The sequence below is a fragment of the Vespula pensylvanica genome, chromosome 2 (genome assembly GCF_014466175.1).
Source record: "Vespula pensylvanica isolate Volc-1 chromosome 2, ASM1446617v1, whole genome shotgun sequence".
Classification (NCBI taxonomy): domain Eukaryota; kingdom Metazoa; phylum Arthropoda; class Insecta; order Hymenoptera; family Vespidae; genus Vespula; species Vespula pensylvanica.
The window spans coordinates 8,421,519-8,443,459 of NC_057686.1; the positions used below are offsets into that span (position 1 = coordinate 8,421,519).

The window sequence follows — 21,941 nt, forward strand, 5'->3', positions numbered from 1 at the left end:
TCACGTTGACAACAGAGCCTGGACTTTCGCTTTTTTTCGTAAAACATTCTTTGAACCAAACACGTCGTACTTACTACGAATCGGTGAGATCAAAGACATCTGTGCAAAGCTTTCAATTTTTTGATTGTTATCGTCAAATGTATACCTCCTTCCCTCTGGAAAGTGTCTTTTACTGGAACTTGTATTATTGCTCAAGAATTACCATATCCACGTAACGAGATCCATTGATTCTATTTATGTGCGATGACTACAGCTCTACGATTTATACGAAGAGGGAAGAAAATTCTGAGATCGATCGATAGAAAGAGAGAGGCGCGAGATGAACGTTTCTTGTTGGACGAGTGTAATACCGATCGAAACGAAAGAATGCTCCCTTCTTCTTTCTTTCCGTCACTTTTTTTTAATAGATCGAAATATAGAAAAAAAAATATTGACGACCACGACGACAACGACGATGACGATGACGAAGAGAACGAAATCTAAAAGAGAAAGAGAGAGCGGGTGTGTGTGTGGGGGACCAATCCCTATCTCTCTCGCTCTCACTCTCTCGCTCGTTTCCTCGTTCGAGTCTGTTCCAAAGGGGAGTGGTGGGACCGTCGTCGTTCGAAGCGAACAAAGAGGTGTAACGTGGGGGGTATATGGCGTGCTCTTGGGCCCGGGGTCCGTATTGCGAAGGCGAAAGTGTGCCGTGTATATAAGGCCCCGAACCAACGGCAATCAGCATCCAGTTCACTCCTGGACGCACCCAGAACATCGTGAGAGCCAAAATGAGAATCCTGGTACGTCGAGATTATCCGAGAAGCGGTCCTTCGAGAAACGCGAGAGCATAGACCGAATATAACGCGTCAGTGAAAAGAACAAGCAAAAGTTAATTCAGAAAATATCGGAAACATTCGGGAAAGTGACGATCGATTTGGTGGATTAAAATAATTCGCGAGATAAAGCTAATTCGTTATTTATCGTTAATTTGTTTGTCAATTGTCTCGATCATTCGATCAATCATCCGTTCTGGAAACGATTGTAAATCTCGGTATTTTCGGAAACACCGATCGAGAAGATTCGAACATAACCGAATTTGTCCATATTTTTTAGATCTATTTAGCGGTAGTCGCTCTCATATCCTCGGTCGTTTGGGCCGAGGAAGCCGGAAAAGCGGCGGAAGACAAGAGCGTAGCATCGAAGAAACAGGAGAAGCGCGGCCTTCTTGGTCTTGGATACGGCTATGGCTACGATGGTGGATACGATGTTGGATCGGCTGGACATGGTGGTGTGGAATTGAGCCATGGATATGGTGGCGGATACAGCGGAGGGTACGATGGCGGATATAGCGGAGGGTACGGTGGCGGATACGGGCACGAGCATGTTAAGACCGTGACCGTAGTTAAAAATGTAGCCGTGCCATATCCCGTAGAGAAGCACGTCCCTTATCCGGTGGAGAAGCCAGTACCGGTCCCTGTAAAGGTTCCAGTACCACAACCCTATCCGGTAGAGAAGCACGTGCCTTATCCAGTGAAAGTTCTCGTCAAGGTCCCGGTCCACGTGCCGCAGCCTTACCCTGTCGAGAAGAAGGTTCCCTACCCGGTACACGTTCCCGTAGATAGACCCTACCCCGTCAAGGTCTTGGTTCCGCAACCCTACCCGGTAGAAAAGCAAGTGCATGTTCCTGTAAAGGTCCCAGTACCACAGCCCTACCCCGTTGAGAAGCCCGTTCCTTATCCAGTCAAGGTTCCTGTCCATGTACCAGCACCCTACCCGGTCGAAAAACTCGTACCCTATCCAGTGAAGGTACCTGTCGATCGTCCGGTCCACGTCCCAGTCCCCAAACCTTATCCAGTTCACATTGAGAAGCCTGTACCTTATCCAGTTGAGAAACCAGTGCCCTACCCCGTAAAAGTACCTGTCGATAGGCCCTACCCAGTGACCGTTGAGAAGCCCGTAGCCGTTCCAGTGAAAGTACCTGTACCTCAACCCTATCCGGTAGAAAAGCCAGTACCATATCCGGTGGAGAAGCCTGTACCATATGCGGTCAAGGTACCAGTCGACAGACCGTACCCCGTACATGTCGAAAAACCGGTACCATACCCAGTTGAGAGACCAGTACCGGTTCCTGTAAAGGTACCGGTAGCTGTACCAGTCCATCATGGTGGTTACGAGAATGGTTATGGTGGTTACGAGGGTGGAAGCGATGGATATCACTATGGTCATCATTAATCGATCAACAGCGTAGCTCCCTCATCGTTAGTGGCTTCTAGGTCGAGGACGATCGACGACGACAACGACGAGGAATCAACCTGATATCCAACAGTTCTCGTAGTATATTACGTATATGATAGGTATGTCGTTGGCGTCGTCATCGTCGTCATCGTCGTTGTGCTGCACTTCGATCGACGTGCACTTGTACCTGGAACCGATATCTCGATGAGTGAGATCCGTTACGAGCTTGTATCGGATTTCGATCGTGTCCTCGAGATCGGTCGCATTAATAAAGAATAAAGAAAAATCCGGAGCCCGCGGCACAGCGACGTGTGCCAAGCTAGAGAGGGAGAAAAAAAGATTAGTTAAGGTGCTCGAGCTTTTTAATGAAACGCGTTCTCTCCCTTATCTTACTTTTATACCGAGATAGCAATGTATGTATTTTTTTTTTTATATAAAATAATATAATTGTGACAGAAAATTATTCATTTTCTCTCATTATTTCCTTCCTACTATATTCCTGTATCTCCTTTCGTTTTATTTTAAGTGGTTCGATGAATATTGAAATATTACAAAACTTATATGAATATGTTGACAAGATGACAAAATTTTATATTTTCTATCGGGGAACGTAACGTTACGTAAGATCAATGCTTGAAATTATTACGTTGCCACACGATGAAAGAGAGCCATTCGAAAAGTGTGTAGAGAGAAGGAGAGAAAGAGAGAGAGAGAGAGAGAGAGAGAGAGAGAGAGAGAGAGAGAGAGAGAGAGAGAGAGAGAGAGACAGAGAAGAGGCCACGATGACGTTACCTTCTTTTACGGTACGTGCAGCTTTCCAATGAAAACTTTCGTCTTTCGAGGAGACTTACACATCGATATGTTCGTACGTAGATATACGCTGAGAGAAGTGGTCCTATCGGTGTCACGAAATTGAGTGAGACATGATGGCTGACCCACTTGATGACCTCTGCCAAGTTGTTTCCCTTAAAATCGATAAACGATTACCCTCTCACCTCCTTACTCTTTGTGCAGCCATCATTTTTATGCATCTCATAATTTTCTTCACCCTTATTCAGCTTCTGAGAAATGTACTGAGACTATCGACTGCAGACGGTGCGTCTTTCTGACCCACTTTTTACTTGGTATAATAATAGAGATGATACGTTGGAAAGAGTTCTATAATTTACGAGCTTGTGTAATAAATCTCATACCGAAAATGAAGATAAGTATAACGGAAGCGATGGAAGCGTAATAATTTCAGTTAACTTCGAACGTATATACGACAAATATCGATGGACTTAAGAAATAAGTGTTTCATGGACGTATAATATAAATTTTTATGTATTAATGTAAAATAAACGCGTTTATGTAGAAATATACGTAATTATTATTCCAATCTCGAGCATTTAATAAAACGTAGGAAGATCGAAGGAAAAATGTCTATCGGTCCTCGCTCCACTTCGCTCAAGAGGAATCAAGACGATTTGATTGCCTTTGCCACTCGATTCACAAGTGACTTGTTCGTAGAAGAGGTGTTATGCAATCCGGCCATTAGCGCACGCGACACCGAGACAGAAAGTAAGTCTTCCCTTCGCTACGAAACGAACGATCCTTCCGTTAGAGGCTAGTTCCTTCCTCTTGTCCTTTTATTTATTTATGATACACAGTTTTTACTTTTACCTGTTTCTCCTTCGTTACTTTTTTGTTCTCTTTTACTTGCTAGTCTATTTTTGTAAAAGTAAAATATTTAAAGATTCATTGAAAATGAATTAGCGTGTAAAATATCGAACGAAACTGTTAATTTTTTATTATACTTCCATCTATCTTTTGTTTGTTATCTTTTACCGACTGATCTACCACGGTGACGACAAGAATCACTTAATGCGTTTTACGTCGGTAAGAAAGTGCTTCTTACTTTTCAACGGACGCTAATTCTCGATTTGATAATATTGTTTTTCTTATTTAATTGCTAATAAACAAATAAAAACCAAATATTTACATAAATTAAAATTAATGAAAAGAAAAAATATTTCTAAAATTTATCCTAAAAACCGAATATCCACGAAAGAGAACAGAAAAGATATTACTTAAAATATAAAGATAGTGATAAAAATGAAAGCAACTCAAATAGCTAAACATCAAATTTGTGTTCATCGTGGCATGCACTGTGTTTCTTGTTGTATAATGGAAAAAACAATGATATTCCTTGATCCTTTAGCTTGGTTGCTAAATATCCGGCTAGTACGTGTCGAGAATCGACTACAAGATAGATACGATGCGTGAAGTTCGAGATAATATGGTACATCATGATATCTTGGCTTACATTGTTAGAGATAATATTAAACGTGAAGAAAATTACACCTTTGAGACATCATGCCTACATGTGAGGTCGAAGAACCGAGTTTCTTTGTGAGAAGTAAACGTACGATTTCTTTTTTACGGAAGCTTCTTTAATGTAAAAATAACATTCTATTTTGATTAAACTTTCTTCTATTTTTTGGTTAATTAAAGAAACGAGATTTAAGTAAATAATTATTGTATATAATTATCGTAAATAACTCAGCACAGAGAAGTATTTTAGAATATTATTTTATGCAGAAGACATTATTAGAGTTTGCTGTATCGTATTTTTAATTTGTTAAAAAAATAAAAATTTTTCAACTCTGTTTGTAGAAAACAATATATTTAAAAAAATGCGATAGGAGAAAACATACTATCTAGATATTTTAATCTGTGTCGTATTTTTAATTTGTGTACAATTTTTCAACTTTGTAGAAAACAATATATATAAAAAAATGCGATAGGGGAAAACATACTATCTACATATTTTAATCTTAAGAAAGTATAGATGCGTTTAACGGCATCGCATGGTACTATACAATTTGACCATTCATAAAATTAAGTCTCATCTTATGATGAGAATCAAGCTTCTCGCGGAATCTAGCCAATTGTCAATACTTCATGCTCTCAACGTGGCGTGTTCTCCTATCATTCGAAGGCATCGAATTGCCGTGAACGATCATGATCGTGTATGTACCGTGCAGTTAATTACGTCTATAACACCATTAAATGCTCGGGCATGAAACGAGAATTCGCTCAGCGTATCTAAAGAAAATTTGAAACGTATAGTAACGGCGATATTATCTTTTATCTGTTTGTCGAGAAACTATGTGAAATGGTTCGAAGGAATGCAAATGATCTTTTTCATATTGAAAAATATTATCCATGGTTTGGAAAGAAACATGTGCATTTAAAACGGAGATATCTAGAGATAAACTTAGCAGAGGATTGATATTAGTATTAAAAACATATTTTTCTCTACATTCCTCTCTCATTACTTTTGTTATATTTTTCTATTAGTTATTTCATTGATACGACTACACAGAGATATATTCTCTAAACAAGTTTGATAATCGTTAAGACTATGCTACGCCGAGTCGAGAAAACAAAGGTTCTTGAAAAAGAGAGTCTACCAAAAAGAGTAGTCGATAGAAACAGGATATATCATCTACGTATCTCTCGTGCACCACGATCCGGTGCTTTTCTTTGGAGCGACCAAGCTTGTTATCTCCGAGTCTAAGTTTCACTCTTGACAGCTTCCATCAAGAGTACAACGGCTTGAAATCGCGAAAGTAGTTTTACTCCCCTCTTGCAAGATAACTAAGAGCAAGAAGAAGGTGCATGTGCAGCCTCTGGATCAGCGGCAGCGTTGAAGACGTATGGGTATATAACGTAGGAAGATCGCAGAAACGATCTACTTTATTGTTTCTCGTGGCTTAAGATAGCTACATACATCTAAAGAGGAGCAAGGAGACGCGAGAGAAGGACGGAAAGAAGCCTTGAAGAAGTTTTCTCAATGGGTTGTACGGTGCGTTTTTCGAGATTTAAGTGCCAAGACGATTTCCTAATGCGATTGTGAAATTTTGGTGTTTACGGAGGTGACAGAAATCCAATCGTTTATCAATTTGGTTCTTCGACAGAGCCACGCAGCGATAGCCCTGGCGTTTTTCGTAGCTGCTGCTGCGAGTACTCCAGCTCAATCCAATTACCAGAAAAAGATCTATGTCTACGAAGATGTACCCGTTGAAAGGTACGAGCAAAGAGTCATTTACGTTCGACCACAGAGATTCGTAAGCAAGAATAGACGAAATTATCTGGAGGAGAAGGAGAAATTGTCGGAATACAGAGATAATGAATCTACGACACATAATTTTGATTACAAGGATTCTATTGCCCTTCCATGTATGTAAACTTTGTCTTATTCCATATTTATGTTCACAATTTCAAATTGTAATAAATTATTGAAAAGCAAATCATTTATCTCTAGCCGAACAATACGACGATCATAACGAAGAGGATCATAGCGAGGAGAATGGTTATTCGTTGGAGTCACACGTTCCCGAAGAAAACTCACACGAGAGCCATTTTCTGGGACACGACTTAGATGAAAACGTTCACAAGACGATCACAATCATTAAAAAAATCGCCGTACCGTATCCTGTCGAGAAGATTATAAGATATCCTGTGGTAAAAAACATACCATATCCGGTAAAGATACCAGTATCGCAACCTTATGCAGTAGAGAAACAAATCCCTTATCCCGTACAGATTTATGTAAAGGTCCCCGTGAAAATTCCGAAACCGGTGCCCGTGATAAAGGAGGTACCGTATCCGGTGAAGGTACCGGTTGATCGACCTGTCCCTGTTAAAGTTTATATACCAGAACCCTATCCGGTAGAAAAGAAGATTCATTACGAAGTTAAAATTCCGGTTCCGGATCCCTTTCCAATTGAACGGAAAATACCAATCCCTGTAAAGGTTCCGATACATGTTCCACAACCTTATCCAGTTGAAAAAATCGTGCGTTATCCCGTGAAAATTGAAGTCGAAAAACCAATACCGGTACCAATACCAAAACCATATCCGGTTCCTGTTAATAAACCAGTTCCATATCCAGTTGAGAAACCAGTACCAGTTCCGGTGAAGGTCGAGGTTCATAGACCTATTCCAGTACCGGTTGATAAACCAGTACCGGTAAAGGTCAAGGTGCCGGTACCTGCACCCTATCCGGTCGAAAAGGAGGTGCCTTATCCGGTGGAAAAGCCAGTAGCTGTGCCAGTGAAAGTACCGGTTGAGCGACCGATCCCAGTTCATGTGACTAAGCATTTGCCTTATTCCATTCCTAAGCTTGTTCCCTATCCCGTTAAAGTCGAGGTACCTGTAGCAGTACACGACGAGGACAACGAACATCAGTTAGTTAGATCTGAATATTATAATTCTCACGAAGAAGGATATTCATAAATTATTTTTCATGATTCATGCGATATAACTTCCCTCTTTTATATTTCTTTCATAAAAAAATGGCATTGCTACTTTGTGATATCATGACGTGGACTATCTGAAACTTATAATTATTTTTGTTATTGTAAATAAAAAATCGTGTTAATCGTGTACGATCGTAGAAAGTTAGTTTCTAGAAAGTACTTCTTAAAGAAAAGTTTTTAATTAGTTGTAAATGTAAAATCGTAATTATAAGCTCTTTGACTTGCTTAATGGATTAGTGATGTAGAAGACACAAATGGCGCCATCTTATCGGACCCTATGAAACACTAATGTTTCCTTAGGTAGTGACTAATACCGGTTGTTGGAAAAGAGATTATTTATGTAATTTAAATAAACAAGTTATAAAAAAATTTGTGTAATTTCTTTTTTATGAATCCTATCCTATATAAATAATATCCTATCGTTTTTTTTTATTTCAGTCTCTATTTTTTATATACATTTTTAAATAGAGCAATGATGGATTAGTTATCTGCAGACGGTAACCTAACTTTTAGTTCTAGTCACATTTACTTTAATCTCACATAGCATGGTGTTAATTTCGAGAAATTTCTCCATCTATCAGTTTCGAGAACCTACGATTACTTGCATATCATTCTTTTTAACAGAACGCATTAAAAACAAAGAGTTCGTTTATCATATCATTAATTATGATACACCTCGATGGTTTCAGTAAGATACATCAAATTTAAGCGGAAGGAAAGTACGGTAAGCTAGGAAGCAGTAAATAGCGTTTTATCGAAGTTCATTACAAGAGACATTGTAATTATTATCATTAGTTAATTCTAGAAAGGAACAACATTTTAACGCGTATTTCTCACTCTTTTTATAAAGTCGAGAAGATCTTAAAGAGGTAACGCGACACACAGAGACGATTAAGAGATATTACCGGATTAGTCGAGCGAGAAAGTTATACGCGAGTTTGTAAAGGCATAACGAATAGAACTTTTACACCGGTTTCGGTTTCACTGCACTTGATACATGAGAATCTGCAGAATGCCTTAATGAATATTATACAGAAGGCGAAAGCGCTAGTTTTGTAATTTCATCGAACAAAAGGTGCGATAGCCGTGAAACGAATCAATGAGGAAATGATTTATAAAATATTTTCTTTTTTCAAAAGAAAAAATTAGAAAGAGAATAGAAAAATAAATGATAATAATATTCGTTAAGAAAAATAGATAGTATTTTTATTTAAACCGGACGTTCTTCACTAAAATGTACGATCCATTTTACGACAACTCATAGAAAGTATTCGTATACTTTTATCGTTAGCCAGGGTTATTATTACTTTTAAGAAGTCGTCATAAAACTACAAAATATTGAGGAACGACGTATACAAATGTTATATATCTCTTCCTTACGCATTAAACGCGTAATACGATTTTGTTCGATCCTATCTAAAATTACAGTTTTCCATTAATAGTTCGGTAACACCAATTTATCGCACGTAGCTAATTCTTTCCTGGATCCATGCTTCTAGTTAATTGCTCGAGGAAATTGGTAGAGAGAATTTCGAATACTTTCAAAGACCCGTTACCCTTCGTCGCTTGGGAGGTAGCGTTGCGAGTATTAAAGTCCCATGAAAAAACAATGATGACCATTTAGGCGTGGATAATTGTCATGAACACGAGCTTATACGGACTATAAAGGTCCAGCAGGTTTAACCGGGGAAAGTGGTTCACGGTGTATAAATAATAGTCCGATAGCACACCATTTGGTTTCAGTTTACATTGATCTCTAGTATCGATTCGATTCATTTCATCATGAGTCATTTGGTACATTCATTTCTATATGAATTTTTTAAACATTTATCTTATTCACAGTAATTAATTAACGAAACGCTATTCCAAAATACAGGAACAAATTCTGATCGCCTTCTTATGTCTTGGAATCGCCCTAACATCTTCGGCTAGTCGAAAAGAAGATCTCGAGAGGGCAGCAGAACTAGCGGTAGAGAAAGCTGCTGAAAGGGCGGCTGAAAGGGCAGTAGAGAAAGCATTAGAAAGTGGGAACACGACTACGGAATCGAAAACAGTTCGAGAATCGTATTCGAGCATTAGAAAAGGTGGAAGTCGAGAAAGGGCTAGTAACGAATATTCGGGTATTCGATATACCGATTTAGGAGACGACGAAGATACAGAATCCGATACAGAAACTGACACTGATGACTGGACTTATTCCAGAAGTAGCTGGGTCGGAAGACAGGAGCCTTGGAAAAGAAGCTTCGGAAACGATTGGATAGGCGATCATCAACATGGAAAAGTTAAAACGATCACGGTAGAAAAGAAGATACCGGTACCAGTGACGGTAGAAAAGAAAATTCCATTTACAGTTTACAAGCACGTGCCCTACGAAGTGAAGGTTCCTGTACTTCAACCCTATACCGTTGAGAAAAAGGTACCCTATCCCGTGAAAGTGTTCGTGAATATGCCCGTAGAGATACCGGAACCGTATCACGTAGAGAAACAGGTGCCTTACGAGGTGAAGGTCGAAAGACCCGTGCCGTACAAGGTCGAGGTGCCGGTACCACAACCATATACCGTCGAGAGAAAAATACCGGTGGAGGTGAAGGTACCGGTGCCACAGCCGTATACAGTAGACAAGACCGTGCCGTATGAAGTAAAAGTACCTGTAAAAGTACCAACACCTTATGAGGTCGAAAAAAAGGTTGCTGTTCCAGTCAAGGTCACCGTAAATCGACTCTATCCCGTTCCAGTACCCAGACCCTATCCCGTCGAAGTTGAAAGACCTTACCCCGTTGAAATAGCTAAACCTTATCCCGTTAAAATCAAAGTTCCGGTAAATGCACCCTATCCTGTACCAGTGGAGAGACCTGTACCAATACCGATCAAAGTACCACAACCTAAACCCTATACCGTTGAAAAGCCTGTACCCGTGGAAGTATCCAAACCATATCCAATACCGATTAAAGTCCCTGTGGATAAGCCTTACAAGGTTTACGATGAAGCACGCGTACCTGTACCTGTCCCAAAACCTTTCCCTTATTGGGTCCAAGTACCGCGGCCAGTTAAATTAGGTTGGCAAAGAAATGGATACCATCCTGCAGAAGTTTTCGCGAGCAGGAACAATTCAACGGATAATAAAAAAACGAACGATGCTCCTGATAATTCGAATATATCCATGCAAAGTTGATAAATTGTAAGTAGTTTGATGAATTTATCGAATAATTTATTATTTTTTAGTGTTAAGCTACGTAGATTTTTGTATTCTCTTACATGCTTTTACAATAGATTTAAGATAGATCGAAAAGACTAACGTGCTTTGTTAGAAACGACGCACGTATATTTTCCGTTGGCGCTTTATACTCGTATCGAATAAAGATGCAATATTTCGTTAAAAGTGTAAGTTCTTTTTTTGTGCGATATATCCTTCTCCAGTAAGTAATTCTTACACATTTGATTTAGTTCGACATGTAGGAAGTAATAAAGCGAATTTTGTTCTTGTTTCTTCATGAAAAAAAAGTCGTGTTATGATAAATGAGAAAATTACTTGAATAAAATTAGCTTCTTTCTACATTTCCTCAAACCATTTACGGAATATCAAAATTATTCTACCATCGTAAGTTAATGATAAATGAAAATGCGTTTACATTTATAAATTTATGATAAGAATAAATGAGCGATCACGAACAACCAGAACATGTCTATCACGAATTACATCGGACTATAAAAGATAGCTCTCGATCTCGCTTGGCATCACCCAACTTTTCCCCTACCCCTTCCCCCGCTACTCCTTATATTTATCCTTGCATTTACTTCCTAGGACTCTCTCTTTCGTATCAAAGTTGAGTTCCTCATTTCGGTTGAGAAGAGCCGTGCTGTTGCGAATGCTTAAATGCGAGTGTGCCGCGTCACGAGGCAGTTGGGAGATAAGAGTAGGAGATCAGAGTAGGGAGACGAGAAAGAAGAGATTGAGGAATGGGAAGGGGAAGCAGAAAAGGAGAGGAAAGGGAAAGAGACACTTCTACCGAAGAGCATGTATGTATATACGAGAAACTTGGAACGGATCAAAAATGTAGAATAGAAAAGAGAGATGTCTAGATGTCCTACAGGTTGCTCGGAGAATACATTATAACATTTAAACGTAGTTGTCTAGTTTAATATACTAGAAATAGTTAGGATCATTAAATCAATTATACTTCACCTATAATTTAGAAAATTAGTTAGGTGATAGCTCCGTGACGGTTAGAATGGAATAAATCATCCATGGTTGTCTAATACGACATTACAATTTTGAACATGATAGAAATGATTTAGGTGGTTAAATTAGTTATGTACTAATGCAGAAAATTAAAGAATCAATTAGGAGGTGGTTGTTGCGTTCCGAGTAAAATGCGAGTGGCTTCCTAGATATCATTTACGCAACGTTCGATAGATCGCTCGAAAGGGAAGTAAAACGAGAATGGAAACGCACCAAGGCGCGTTACGGAATCATCGTCGCGTGCATTTAAGATTTAGAAAAATGCCTACGCGTCTACGTGAACGTCTACGGAGTGCAACAGAATGTTCGCGGTATAACAGACGTGGTGTGTTTCACTTTTCCGCAAGCGTGCAGAGGGGCTCCCCATTTTATGTCGGGGGAAAGCGGTCTATAAAGACGGTGTTACTTTCGGGGGAAGTATTCAGTAAACTCTGGACATTGGCCGGGCCGCGCGAGAACCGAGAATCATGAGAATTTGGGTGAGTTTTCGATATCTTACGTTTTCTTTAATCGATCGATAGTTACGACTTATTTTTTCCTTGATATTTCGTTATTCCTGAGAACGAAGAAAACTAATTTCTAATCGATTTATCGCAGCACATTATATTTTTTCTTGGTCTTCTGACTCTGGTGATTTGCAAGGAGAATGAGAAAAATATTGTCGAAACTAAAGACGCCGAAGCTGAGAATAAGGCCAACAGTGCTTATACCGAGAAACGACAAGACAAACGTGGACTCGGTCATTTAGAGGGTGGTTATGGGGGCCATGACGGCGGCTATGGTGGTGGCGATTATGGTGGTGGCGAAATCTCTTCGTCGGGTGGAGATGGAGGTGGATACGAAGGTGGATACGGAGGTGATGACGGTGGCAAGGTTAAACAAATAACTATTGTGAAAAACGTCAAGGTTCCTTATCCAGTCGAGAAGAAAGTACACTACCCGGTTGAGAAAGAAGTTCCATATCCGGTAAAAGTACCGGTACCGCAACCATATCCGGTCGAAAAGAAGATACCTGTACCTGTGAAGGTTCTTGTGAAGGTGCCCGTTCATATACCACAACCGTATCCAGTGGAAAAGAAGGTGCCCTATCCCGTGCACGTACCGGTCGAAAGGCCAGTACCTTACAAAGTTTATGTACCACAACCGTATCCGGTCGAAAAAAAGATACCGTATCCGGTAAAGGTACCAGTGCCACAACCATTCCCGGTTGAAAAGCCAGTACCATATACGGTAAAGGTACCAGTCCACGTACCAGCGCCCTTCCCAGTGGATAAACCAGTCCCGTATCCGGTCGAAGTCCCAGTCGAGAGGCCCTACCCCGTACACGTACCGAAACCATATCCGGTAGCCGTGGAAAAACCTGTACCGGTACCAGTAGAAAAACCGGTGCCTTATCCTTTCAAGGTTCACGTGGAAAAGCCTGTACCCTATCCAGTCGAAAAACCAGTACCTGTTCACGTTAAAGTACCAGTACCAGCGCCCTACCCTGTAGAAAAACCTGTACCGGTGCCAGTCGAGAAGCCCGTGCCTTACCCCGTTAAAGTACCAGTCGAACGACCAGTTCCCGTTCACGTATCTAAACCGGTTCCTGTGCCAGTAGAAAAACCAGTACCGGTTCCCGTGAAAGTACCAGTTCCGGTACCTGTACATCATCATGAATCATCCGGTGGTTCTTTCGAGGGTGACTATGGGTCCAGTTACGGTGAACATTCCTTCTGAGAGCTTTTGTTTTTTTCAGATGGATAAATTATATTTTTTATTCAACTATTTCTTTTGACGATGGCGGATCGCCGACGAACGATCGTCTTCTCGTGAGAAATCTTTGAGAAGGTTGCTTTCGAGAATACGTTCAAACTTTTCCTTGCTCGAGCAACAATGGCCGATGATATTTATTCGTCGAGTCTTTCTTTTTTTTTCTTTTGTATTGTATTAAGAAAAGAATGCGAATGACATTTGTATTCTTTTCATAAATGGCACCTATATTTTTGGTAGATGTAACCAACGATGTCACTTTAATTTCTAAGGAATAATATAACACGTCATTTGACACAGTCACACTTGATGAGCGCACTACGTGGAAACGTTTTTATATTTTTCATAACGGCGTCTTTTGTATCATCTTTTTCACTTTTTTTTGAATAAAACCAAAGAGAAAAGGAGAATGTCTTTTAATGATCTATTCATTATGTAATCGCAATTACCATCCTATTATATCCTTCACGCTCGATTGTGAGTAAAAGTAGACAATTTGATTTGGCGTAATATTCTAGAAATCTTTACATGAAATGTAAGTTACTATTTGCCTAATTAAATGTTCCTAATTAACGTTCAACGATAAACATGGTAAAAAACTTTCATAGAATTAGTAAGGCGGAGGATAGCGATCTAATTCAATATTCTTTGGCAGGGATGAACTTTATATCCCGTTTCCACAATAAATTAACGGTAATGATAGCCGATCGAAATTTATCGTAGCTCGTACATCAGATGTAGGTTTTAAGTGCGCGGAGAAAGGCACGTATTTATCGTAACGCTGTTGATCGGTGTTCTGGTGAAAACGAGGCACAAAGGAAAACATATATCTATCGAAAGTGAAATCATTCGCTTTCAGATCTTAATACTCTTCAGGTAGCTACGTGCATCGTAGATGTCATAGCGTACAAATCACATAATAGTGTCATTAAAAATAAAAGTATGAATGTCATCAGATATGTGTGCGTGTTTGTGTGTATATATATATATGTGTGTGTGTGTGTGTATATACATATATATATATATTGCATATTAGCTAAATAATAATTTTAAAACTTACCGAATATATGGAATATTAGCGGGAATGTGATACTTTGCACCAGGATCGAAATCATCTTCGGATCTGAGGACAGGTGGTTTCACGCCGCTATACTGTTCCTTCAATCTGTGCCAGTGACAATTATACTCTTCTCGGTTAATGTAGCCACGGAAAATGTCCCATCGCCATTTGTCCACGGCGAGGCTGAACGGAAGAAGGACCAATTTTTCCATGGCCAAGGAGAAGAGATAATTAATATCGGCTGCAGGCTCATCGATGTACTTGTTTGCTAATCCCAAAGTCTGAAGATGACGCGGCGTAGCTACACTCAGGGCCACGGCTTCACCGATAGCTTCGTGGAAGCCTATTTTTTTTTTTTTTTAAATACAATCGTTTACGTTATATCGACTGAGACAATCGAGTAGTAAAACATTATTAGCCTTAACCTTACTTTCTTTCTTCCAGGTAATAAAATAAGATTTCAATGAAATTCTAGCTAATTAGTTCCTAGTAAACGAATCTGGTAAAAGTATATAGGGTGTTTCCTATTCAAATGTCCCGTTCTACACGTCATAAAATTCTTAGATTATTATATAAACGTCACGGTTCGATTATCGAAGGATATTATAAATTCTGGATTTAACGGATTAAATATTATCGTATTATTTCTTTATCCTTGATTTCTAAATTTCATATAAGCCCAGTTCGATACCTTGGCTCTTTCAATCGATTTCCCGTGTACCGGGTGGCAATATGTTCCGGTGAGGGCGAACGACCGAGCGTTGCGACGGTGAAAGCGTGATTATACTGTAATAAAAATATTTTAACATCCAACGTCTCTTAGCTAGTAGACCGTTCGCTACGAGAGCGAGTTTATTCGCGAACCTCGCGAATCTACCTCGAGCGTATCCGTTCGGCTCTCGCTTTCGCGCTATTACTCGTAAAAACAGTTGTGTAGCGAGAGCCCTGGGCCTTCCGGAAGTGAAGATAGAACGGACGAGATGCTTATGTAATCGCGTGTCGTCCGTTGTGCCTTGGACAGTTACGCTGACCGTTTTAATCCGCTCGAATGTCCTTATGTTGTTTTCCTTGCATAACTATTATTTCAATTAAAATTATAAAGTATGATTGCAAGTAGGATTCATTTGCGTAAAGTCCAAGTTTATAAAATATGTCAAATAGCTCTATCCTAACTGTTCGCTAAGGGTACATTTTGATGTTATTTGCTTTTGATTTTTATATAAATACTGATCTTTCTGACAATGTTATAATCTCGATACCTGGATTAGCACCGTCTCGAAATTCACGAGGAAGTCCACTGTATCGTAAAAAGTACTGAATGTGAGCCATCTCGTGATGCACGGTGATGAGATCTTTCATGGTGACTTTCGTACACATCTTGATTCTGTAATCCAGACGATTGCAGAAATCCCATGCCGAGGCTTGACAAATCAAGGGACGATTACCGGGATCGACGATAACGCTGCCTGCCCAGAATTCTGGGGGCATAGCGCTCAGGTTTAAGGATAAGTAGAATTCCTCACCGATTCGGAACATATCTATCGGCGTGTAACCCTATATTTATAATCGTTGATTGTATTGCATGTTCGTTAAATAAGATTTAAATGTTTAAAAGAAAGTAATGATTTGTGAAAGTATATTGCATGTACCTGTGCTTGCATTTCTGGTGTAACATCTAAATAATTTTTGCCAGGATAAGGAATTGTTATGTCTTGGATGTTTATCCATGACTGAGCCCATACATTTCCTGAATAAACGTTACAATAATCATGAACTTGAAAAAGTTATGTTTCAATTACGTCTATATACATATATTATTATGTATACCTAATACGTGAGAGGGAAGTGGAGCGTGTCCACTGATTTTTTCAGGTCCATACAAATCTCTCAACTTTTTTCTAACGTAGGCGTGAAGTTCCTCATAAAGTGGTCTAATAATTTCCCATACATTTTCAATTTCTTGTTGAAAGTCGACAGATTCATAAGGGAACATCCAATATTGTGCAGCATCCGAGAAATCTAAACAGGACAACAATCGTTATTCATTTTTAATTATTATTTATATTATTTTCTGTAAGAGAACTTACTGTTCAATTTGGCTGCTTCGTTGTTTAATGTTACTAATTGCTGATAAAGATCTCTCATCGGAGCACCGCTACGTCTTCTCCATTCCGTCCACACGTATTGCAATTCATCCCAATTTCGACTTTTCGCCATGATTCCAGCGATATCTTCGAAATAAACATAAAAAATAAAACAATTAACACTTTTTCATCTAATGCAATTTCTCGTCGTCGTGAGTTTTCACTTTATACTCGTGATTATGTTTCACTTTCACAACGATAGATTAGCCAATTTGTTTTATTCTTTTCACGATCCAAGGTCTACGAGAAATCATTTTTTTATCAATACTTCTATAACTAGCATAGTTTGATTTTTCAAGAAACGATAATTGATTCGTTTTAATTTTAATTGTACATATACCTTGGAAGAAGAGAGAAAATCGTTTGTGGATTATGTAAAGGTGAAGAAACCGTGCGATGAAAATGGGAAGATAGTACCGAAGATATATAATTAATTTACACCTACAGAAGCTATAAAAGATCGACGTTATACGAAGCGGAAGATATTTTGCATCGAGAGAGTTTCTTCTAGGATTTCTGTGATTTAATGATGCTGAAAAAATGTAGCAACCATTTTCTTTTTGTAGTCTTTCAAATTAGTTTGATGAATTCTTGAATTGATTGAATTTTATTTTTCGAAAAATTTTAATTGGAAGACCACGTGGAATAAAATGAATGGATTAAATTGCTATATATTACCTTACCTGGGTATAAACGAAGCCCACAGTTAAACGGATCGTTGTACGCGCATATGGTCGCTCCATTGTAAATTGCAAGCATATCGTTGATTATTCGATTATACTGCAACGACAAAGAGAATTTAATAACGTACAGTTGAACGACAAAGAGAATTTAATAATATACATTTTATTGCTTCTATTAGAGAAATGAAAGTACATTAGATTTGATTACAAAACTTACTCTGTCTAATTGGTCTAAAGGAAGAGCCGATGGGCCAACCACAGAGAGGTATCTTAGACGACGTCTTATTATTGGATCCATTATATTGTTGCTATCAATTCTAGAAATCAACTGCCAAGCTTGATTTTGAAAATCAGCGTACAGTTGCTGGGCTTCGAGCTAAGAACAAAGGTCAATCGATAAGTAAATATCGAATGTTTCGAGCGACTCTTGCGCAATCAAGGTAATTAAATCTACCTCTTTTCCAACGTGTATTTCCGTCCTTTTCCGTAATAAATCACGAAGGAAAGTTTAAATATTAACTGACGATTTATCCGTTAAAAATCGTTACATCTTCGATTTCACCGAGCATATATGTCTTGCAATTTTATAAAGTATTCACCGATCAAGCCTTTCTTCCTCATACGATCATTCGTCATTTGGTGAATGTAAAAAAAGCGTTCCGTGTTGTTAATTCGTTTAAAGATCGTTGTTCACGCATAACCGAACGGAGTCGCCTGTCGGGAAATTCTAGTTTACCGTTAGAGATAATAACCTTATCGTTGCACTTCTTTGTGAATTTAGTACGTATAGGGAAGCGGAGATTATACGCAACATGAAAGTAAAAGGCTTTCGAGATAAATATACTTTCAAAGAAAATACGAAGAACGTTTAAGATTTTTCTCTGCTAAAAAGAATTGCAAAACTCGTAATAAAAAATTTATTCCTGGATATTGAGTAAACTTCTGAATTTAAGAAAAAGAGGATAGTCGTGTGTAATCTTATACAAAACAATAAGAAGCCATTTAGACCCACTAATGGGATGACGATGAAATTCTCGCCAAAGGAAGACCAGTGAGATCATATAAGTACAATGGGAAACAATAACGAACGAATGTGGTAGAGATATCTTCTCCACATTATTTCGTATATTCCTTTTTACAAATTATTTAAATAAGTTCATAATTATATTCGATTTCTATCTCGATATTGATTATGATTCGACGAATATAAGAGAAGAAAAAAATAACCAGACATACTCCCACTAATCGTTATTACTGCTATTTTTTTTCTGTATACACTAACATAAACAGAGGTACATAATTATCGTAACTTTTAACATCATGACATCGGAATCGCGTGAATTTCACATTCGCAATACGTTGAAAAGGCGGGGATGATTTTTGATGTATGAAAAAAAAAGAGAGAAAGAGAGAGAGAGAGAGAGAGAGAGAGAGAGAGAAAGAGAGAGAGAGAGAGAGATTACTTGATTGCACAATGCACAATCGTTTGGGATTGGTCACAATAGCAAAACATGAGAATATTTCCCACGGAGGCGTTTGGCCTTTCTTGTACAATGCTAGTCTGCCTGCTGTGTCATGGAAATCTATCGTACACGAAATTACGATTTACTATGGACTTAAGGAATATGTATAAGACCAGACACGCGCACAAACTTCTCGAAGGATGAGGAACGAGAGAGAGAAAGAGAGAGAGAGGAGGTCGAGGTCTTTTCGACGAAGATACGAGCAGGTGGCTTATTTTCCACGGTACTTTGAAGGCACGTTGAAATTTAACTCCTTTCAATCTTCGCCACCTAAAATTTATTGCTTTAAGATGGTTAATAAATACAACGAGAGATATGGTAACGTATGATTTACGATATTACACATATTCTCTCTTTCTGTCTCTTTCTCTCTTTCTCTCTCTCTCTCTCTCTCTCTCTCTCTCTATATATATATATATATATATATATATATATATATATATATATATATATTTATATATATATATTTCTTTTTCCCTTTTCTTCTCTCCCTAGCGAAAGTTCTTCACTTAAAAGTTATTTGCAATGTACAAGTACGAATGGTACGTGTTAGCCCCGAAACTTGTTATCGTTTTATTTCAAAACAGTTTTGAATGCATGCGGGTGATCGTCCATATGTAGGACGATCGATGTAAAACTTTTGAAAGGAACCCAAGATATAGGGTAGAAAACGTTTTCGTTGATAATCCAATGAAATGAGCTAGATATAACATACTGTAATTTGAATCTTACTGCTTGCAATTGCGTATATTCGTTGACGTCGGTTTCATAGCCCCACTGAGCAGCTACGTTTGCACTGCATCGTTCAGCACCGAGAAAATCCAATCTCGCTAAAATGTTTCGGTAGTCCAGCTCGTTTGAAGGAAGTTGTCGCCCAAATCCGTCGTCATTCGACTCACGCAAACCCGGTAGATCCAATTGTGCGCTTACGAAGGATAAGAGAAAGAGAAATAGCGTCGTAGACGACATCTGAAAAATGAAACGTATAGTACTAACGAGTTTAACGCTATTCTTGTTTGCCGATTAACGAGGAAAACATGATGGAACGATATTGGAAATGAGGGTAATAATAATGATTGAGGAAAGAATCAATTAATTTCTATTTTTTCGTAGATGGCGACGAACCTAAATGCGATGAAAATAGCTTATGATTGATCTTTATCGTTTGACTTTGGCTTGTAAAGGATGGATCAGAAGTGGAAACGTTTTTTCGGTATACCGTTCCTCTATCTTTAAAGAATCTAAGAAAGAATACGATTTGACCTCGATAAGTTAAAGTATAAAAATTGCAGCGTTATTTTATATCACTTAGTTACGTCGTGAGTAAGGCGTTTACATGCAATTCATCTGTTGACTTCACGGTCACGTGTTACGTCTTGATGTTACGTATTTCCTTTTCACCATGAAACACGACAACTCCTTATACTCATTTATACAGGTAGTAGGTCATACGAGATTAGGTTCAAGATTCATTAGCCTTATCGTTTACAATGTTAACTATCGGAGCATTATTATTCTTATGCTACATAAATTTCATTCTACTTGCAAAAAGTATGATGAAAATGATCATTATTATATATGCAAGCAATGCTCTTGTGCGTTGATTTCGAAATGTTTTAAAGGATCACTAATTTAAATATACGATCTTAGAAGCTTAAATCTTAGAAGCTTAAATCTCAGAAAATAATTGAACTTTAACTCGGACAACAAACAGAAATTTCTTCAGAAATTTTATTTCAACTTACAATCAGATCACTGCCATATTTGTCAATACTTAATTCAATTCTTAAATTAATAGATTATAAAATAGAACTTACAACAGTAGTGAACCGTGGCCATCGTACAAGTTCCATTATCTGTATTCAATACCTTAGGGTGAACGTTAATAACCAAAGATCATTAGTCGGTCCCGAATCGATTTCGAAAATTATCTTCTTGACACCTTCTTGAGGAATCTCAACACATCGAAGAAGACGCAGCACACGGTCGGCGCGTTTCGTCAAGTCGTCACTAAAAGCCTCGTGTCTGCCGGCAAATGTACATTTATTCTTGTGAGGCAGTTCGAACGCGACCACCAGGAGGTCATCGGTGGCATGGAAGGTGGGGAGATGCGTATTACTCACACCTTCCAAGATCCATACAGTTTTTCTCCGTCCTCGTTCGTTCCGTCAAAGACGAGACGTTGTTCTACGTTGAACGAAGAAAAAGATGAAGCGGAGAAGAAGAGGGCTCAAGTAAGTAGAAGGAAATGACAAAGAGCCGCGGATGAGACGAGAGAAGAGGGTTAACTCGTTGATTGCGACAGCTTTGAGTTCTCACGTTGACAACGGTCGCTCGACTGACACTCTGAATGACTGCTATTGTTTACGGTAGCACGCGCCTTACTGCCAAAGAACTCTTTTCCGACTCATGTTAATAGAAAATTCGAAGTTCCCTTCGTAAGTACTGATAAAGACGAGTCGTTGTTGACCTCTTTCCCTTTTTTACATATAAGCTATTACAGATTATTCAATGGATCGAATCCTCATATATGTATGTCATAATATAAGATTTAAGATATAGAATTTTCATTTATTTTAAATCCTCTATATAATTATTATTATATAGAAGATTGATTGCAACATAGATACAATGACGGTAAGGTATCGATCACGTTTCCAGGACAATCATCGTTAATCGTTCTGCTCGGTCTACCTAAACGATATCAAGGTGAGTTCAGGCGAGAAAGTATCGAAGAGGCTAGATCTCCACGCTTAGAATCATCGAAGATACGCGCTAATCAGACTTTATTTTATTCTTTTGCTATCATGATTTGAAATTATCAATTTTGTTTTTTGATGGAATTGAATTTCCACGTTTATTTATCGTTGATTCATCCGATTATATCACTCGTTGACGAACTCTCCATAAAAAAAAGAGAATGAATGAAACATCAATAAGTTAAATCCTTGCGAATTATCTCGCGATTTGAGTCTTTCACTGTAATTTTATGCGTTAGCAGATGATTCATCGTTCACAT

At 38.5% G+C, this 21,941-nt stretch overlaps 5 protein-coding genes across 6 annotated transcripts in view; 4 read left to right on the forward strand and 1 right to left on the reverse strand.

The window, feature by feature from the left end:
- The window catches only part of LOC122637716 (angiotensin-converting enzyme), a 31,466-nt gene extending 10,497 nt beyond the window's left edge, over window positions 1-20,969 (reverse strand). The window contains exons 1-9 of one of the 2 annotated variants that reach the window (XM_043830050.1): window positions 20,740-20,969; window positions 19,655-19,891; window positions 17,617-17,775; window positions 17,400-17,496; window positions 16,660-16,803; window positions 16,400-16,591; window positions 16,222-16,319; window positions 15,832-16,126; window positions 14,573-14,915 (exon numbers count right to left, since the gene is read on the reverse strand). In XM_043830050.1, coding sequence (XP_043685985.1) covers window positions 14,573-14,915; window positions 15,832-16,126; window positions 16,222-16,319; window positions 16,400-16,591; window positions 16,660-16,803; window positions 17,400-17,496; window positions 17,617-17,775; window positions 19,655-19,891; window positions 20,740-20,775 — 1,601 coding nt within the window. In that variant the 5' untranslated portion in view covers window positions 20,776-20,969. Of the gene's footprint in view, window positions 1-14,572; window positions 14,916-15,831; window positions 16,127-16,221; window positions 16,320-16,399; window positions 16,592-16,659; window positions 16,804-17,399; window positions 17,497-17,616; window positions 17,776-17,853; window positions 18,114-19,654; window positions 19,892-20,739 lie in introns of those variants that run through there. The other variant, XM_043830051.1, reaches the window with a different exon arrangement.
- On the forward strand, window positions 656-2,677 carry LOC122637719 (proline-rich protein 4-like). The gene is made up of 2 exons (XM_043830054.1): window positions 656-779; window positions 1,093-2,677. The coding sequence occupies exons 1-2, from the start codon at window positions 768-770 to the stop codon at window positions 2,209-2,211; spliced, it is 1,131 nt and encodes a 376-aa protein (XP_043685989.1). The 5' UTR covers window positions 656-767; the 3' UTR covers window positions 2,212-2,677.
- Window positions 5,700-7,571, forward strand: LOC122637718 (proline-rich protein 4-like). Its single transcript, XM_043830053.1, has 3 exons — window positions 5,700-6,064; window positions 6,177-6,438; window positions 6,524-7,571. The coding sequence occupies exons 1-3, from the start codon at window positions 6,053-6,055 to the stop codon at window positions 7,495-7,497; spliced, it is 1,248 nt and encodes a 415-aa protein (XP_043685988.1). The 5' UTR covers window positions 5,700-6,052; the 3' UTR covers window positions 7,498-7,571.
- On the forward strand, window positions 8,031-10,710 carry LOC122637717 (tetra-peptide repeat homeobox protein 1-like). The gene is made up of 2 exons (XM_043830052.1): window positions 8,031-8,244; window positions 9,397-10,710. The coding sequence occupies exons 1-2, from the start codon at window positions 8,200-8,202 to the stop codon at window positions 10,690-10,692; spliced, it is 1,341 nt and encodes a 446-aa protein (XP_043685987.1). The 5' UTR covers window positions 8,031-8,199; the 3' UTR covers window positions 10,693-10,710.
- LOC122638138 (repetitive proline-rich cell wall protein 2-like) lies at window positions 12,228-13,479 on the forward strand. The gene is made up of 2 exons (XM_043830858.1): window positions 12,228-12,239; window positions 12,358-13,479. The coding sequence occupies exons 1-2, from the start codon at window positions 12,228-12,230 to the stop codon at window positions 13,477-13,479; spliced, it is 1,134 nt and encodes a 377-aa protein (XP_043686793.1).
- Window positions 20,970-21,941: the final 972 nt, after the last annotated feature.